Source organism: Capsicum annuum, chromosome 6 (genome assembly GCF_002878395.1).
Source record: "Capsicum annuum cultivar UCD-10X-F1 chromosome 6, UCD10Xv1.1, whole genome shotgun sequence".
Classification (NCBI taxonomy): Eukaryota; Viridiplantae; Streptophyta; class Magnoliopsida; order Solanales; family Solanaceae; genus Capsicum; species Capsicum annuum.
Genome location: NC_061116.1, coordinates 168296964 through 168300385, shown reverse-complemented (window position 1 = coordinate 168300385; position 3422 = coordinate 168296964). Strand labels below are relative to the sequence as shown.

The 3422-nt window shown below is 34.0% G+C and overlaps 1 protein-coding gene across 1 annotated transcript; it reads right to left on the bottom strand.

Annotated features, from left to right (window-relative positions):
* Positions 1-1603: 1603 nt before the first annotated feature.
* LOC107873040 (40S ribosomal protein S15a-1) lies at positions 1604-2820 on the bottom strand. The gene is made up of 3 exons (XM_047414952.1): positions 2575-2820; positions 2313-2473; positions 1604-1883 (listed from the first exon to the last, which is right to left on the bottom strand). Exons 1-3 carry the CDS (start codon positions 2705-2707, stop codon positions 1785-1787), a joined length of 393 nt encoding a protein of 130 aa, XP_047270908.1. The 5' UTR covers positions 2708-2820; the 3' UTR covers positions 1604-1784.
* Positions 2821-3422: the final 602 nt, after the last annotated feature.

The window sequence follows — 3422 nt, the reverse complement described above, 5'->3', positions numbered from 1 at the left end:
ATGGGCTAAAAGCACAAATAATTAGACTAGGACAGGTACAGTGGGCCAAAAGCCTAAATAGTTATATTAGAACATGTTGTGTGCCGAAAGTCCAATTAGATTAGGACAGATTTATGATTTGCGCCTAATGGCCTAAGTCTTTTAGTATTCCCCTTACTCCTTTCTATGTTATTTGCTACTAATCTTTTTTTAAAAGACTCAGTTAAATTTCCTATTAAGTCGTCAAAAATTGATTTTACATAAACCTCAAAATAATTTTTCCTTAATCAATTTCCTCTCTAAATCTAAAAGTAAATTTTTTTTTTTTTTAAGTTAGTCAAAAAAGTTGTTTTTCAAGTAGTCTGTATAACCGCAAGTTAGCGGCTATTCTTAGTGCCTTAACAAACTTTCAAAAGTATTAATAGGAATCACTTACTCAGAATTTTCAAAGTTAAAGGATTTTCCTATTTTGAATCTTTTAAGTAAATTTTTAAAAGGTTTTCTTAATTTTTCTAAATAAATTAAGTGGCGACTCTATTTTTCAAATTGAGTTTGAAAACTTTTTCAAAAATATTTGAATTCGTAAAATTGCAAAAAGCCATCTTTGTTCGCAAAACAATTATGGTTAAAAATATTTAATTGTTGTATTTGTTCGTTTTGTATTTGTTGGATACATTGTATCAATCCCTTCGGAACCTTGTTGTATTTTTGTTGAATACACTGTATATGTTCGCTTAACTTAGCTGTATTAACATATACAAATTCATTGGATACACATCCTTTTGTTTCTTATTGTTGATTGTTGATACAGGGGTTTGGTGAAGTGTTTTTGGACTTTCATGTCATGAAAATTCTCAGGTGGACTACTAAGTTTAAACCGGAAGCAGAAACCACATGTGATACAACAGTATCAGAAATTCCTATTAATTGAACTTTTTTTTTTTTTTTCTAGAAATCGCAACAGCTTCTGAAAATTTATCGTTTTAAACATTGAGAATAAAAGAACATAATCCACCATTTCCGCAAAAAATCATTAAGCTCGGAGCTGAACTATCAATCTGGTTAACAGTTACATAATCAAAACTCACGAGTCACAATGTAGCTATGCTTGATAAATTTTTAAGTGGCCCCTATAAAGAATAAATATAGTGCATACGTTTGTGTTTAGGTAAATTTTATGTTGAAAGCCAAAAAACAACCAAAAAAGTGGGTAATTGAAGTTGACAAGTAGCTGAGGTTAAGATGGTCAAATAGAAAGGTACACTGAGGCTAAAACATATTTTGTCTTGCAAGTGAAAAGAAAAAGAAACTAGCTATAAACATATCCTTTTACATAGTTTGAGAATTATTTTCCCAAAGGCAGTTCGGGAATTTCTCAAAGAACTTATGAACCAAAGTTACCAAATACCCAGAGGTTGAATTGACACAAGTTATAACCGATAGATTACCACAACGCCAAGCTCAGGATGTTTATATCCAGTTCAAAACATGGTTGTAACAAATCCATTCACTGCTGTATCCAGATCAAAATAAATAGGCACTTTTGTGCAGCCAAGAAACTCGGGGCTTCAACTAATAACACATAAGCTTAAGACAAAAGTTTATCAAAGAAGGATCTCACAGATGGACAAACATCAACTTATATTCTCTGGATGTAAGTTACAATACTGATAATCTTGTCCAAAAAATGCAGTTTAAATAACCCAACTAACAACTGAAGGAAAACAAAACTCAAAACAAACTAATAACCATTTCAATTGTAAGGAAGGCCGAAGTAGGGTGTTCACCATTGTCCACACAAGGGCCTAATAAAAGAAACCAAGGACCTTTCCACCAACATTCTTCCTTCTAGCTTCCTCGTGGTCCATGATACCGGCAGAGGTAGTCAGTACAATGTATCCAAACTGCAAGCTCAAACAAAATATTTTCAGGGCCAGATAATTTGTGCAAGAGAGGGAAAGATAACAAGCCCTCCTAGTGCTCCTTCTAGGTGGGATGTTTGCAGCTACAAATACAGCTTCATATAAATATTTTCTCCCACGGCCCAATCCAAAACTCTAATAGTGATGCTGCTGCCCATGGCATTGGGGCTTCCGATTTACCCTATGGGCAAACGAGAATTCACTCCTGGCATTAGAAAAAGTTCACTCCGTGGCAATAGAAATAAACTAGCACCTTAACAGAATTATAAGGGATTGAACCTAAATTCTGCAAGTTATGATTGGTATAAAAGTATATACACATCTTACTTTTTTAGCATAATTTGTATGAATCAAAAGAATGCATCCACAAACTGATCTTATGAACAAGACAGTAGGTTGATGCTATTATACCTGTCTGGAAGGTAACAACCTTGCTGTCCATCCTTCAATCTCCTTAACTCCAACATCAAAGCGAGGACTAATGACACCACATTTGTTCAACCTACCATTCAGTTCAACAACAATTTTTCCTGACCTGTGATCATCAACATACTCAAATTCTCCAATGTACCCTGCACACAGACGGCAAACAGAAGAACATAAAGCAAATGGAAGAACAAAAAGAGGTTAAGAAATAATCAACATAGAAAATAATCTACACAAGCGAAAGTACCATGCTTCTGCATGACAATGAGAAACTTGATGATGACTTTTGAAGAAGGCCGAATCATGACCTGACGCTTTCCCCTCTTCTCAGCATTGTACATGCTCTTAAGAGCATCATTCAACACACTTACTCGCACCATCTTCTAAAATGATGCTGTTTCAAACCAATGCAATAATCAAGCTTAATTATTTTTTTTTGAGACAAAGAAACAGGCTTAATTATTTAGAAGTGAGACGGGGTCTTGACAAAGCAACATCAAATGATGACTTAACAAAAAAAGGACTACAAAGAGTAGCATTTCACACACCCAAAAAAAAACAAAAAAATACTCCCACAATTTCAACTTGTTTGCTTTCCTGTCTTTTTTAGTCCATTTAAATACATTTTTTGGCAAATCACTAACTTCAATTTTTCACATGGCATGTTTAAGAGCACAAGACTAAAAAGTTGAAAAAACGATAACAGAAATTCCAGTAAAAAGGCAAAGGGTTTAGAGAACATAGGAGAGAAAATCAAATTAGGAGAAATTCAAATTTGAAACATAAAGATCTGAGATAAGTCCTTTTTCTCTTACTATTTTTATAGAGGAGACTCGCAATATTGAACACCAACCCAATCTCGATAAGAATCAGTACTCTTACACAAAGCAATCCACAAAGGTGTGTCACTTCTCCACCCTCTTCTAGCAACTTTCTGCTCTTATATTTTCTCTTAAGTAGAGGTTCTTTACTAGTTACCAAGTTGATTTTGCCCCTATTGTTCTTAGGGTCGTTTGATGTGACGTACTAAGGTAAATTATCTAGGGATAAAAAAATAGTCTCGGGATAAACTTTTTTATACATTGTTTGGTTGGC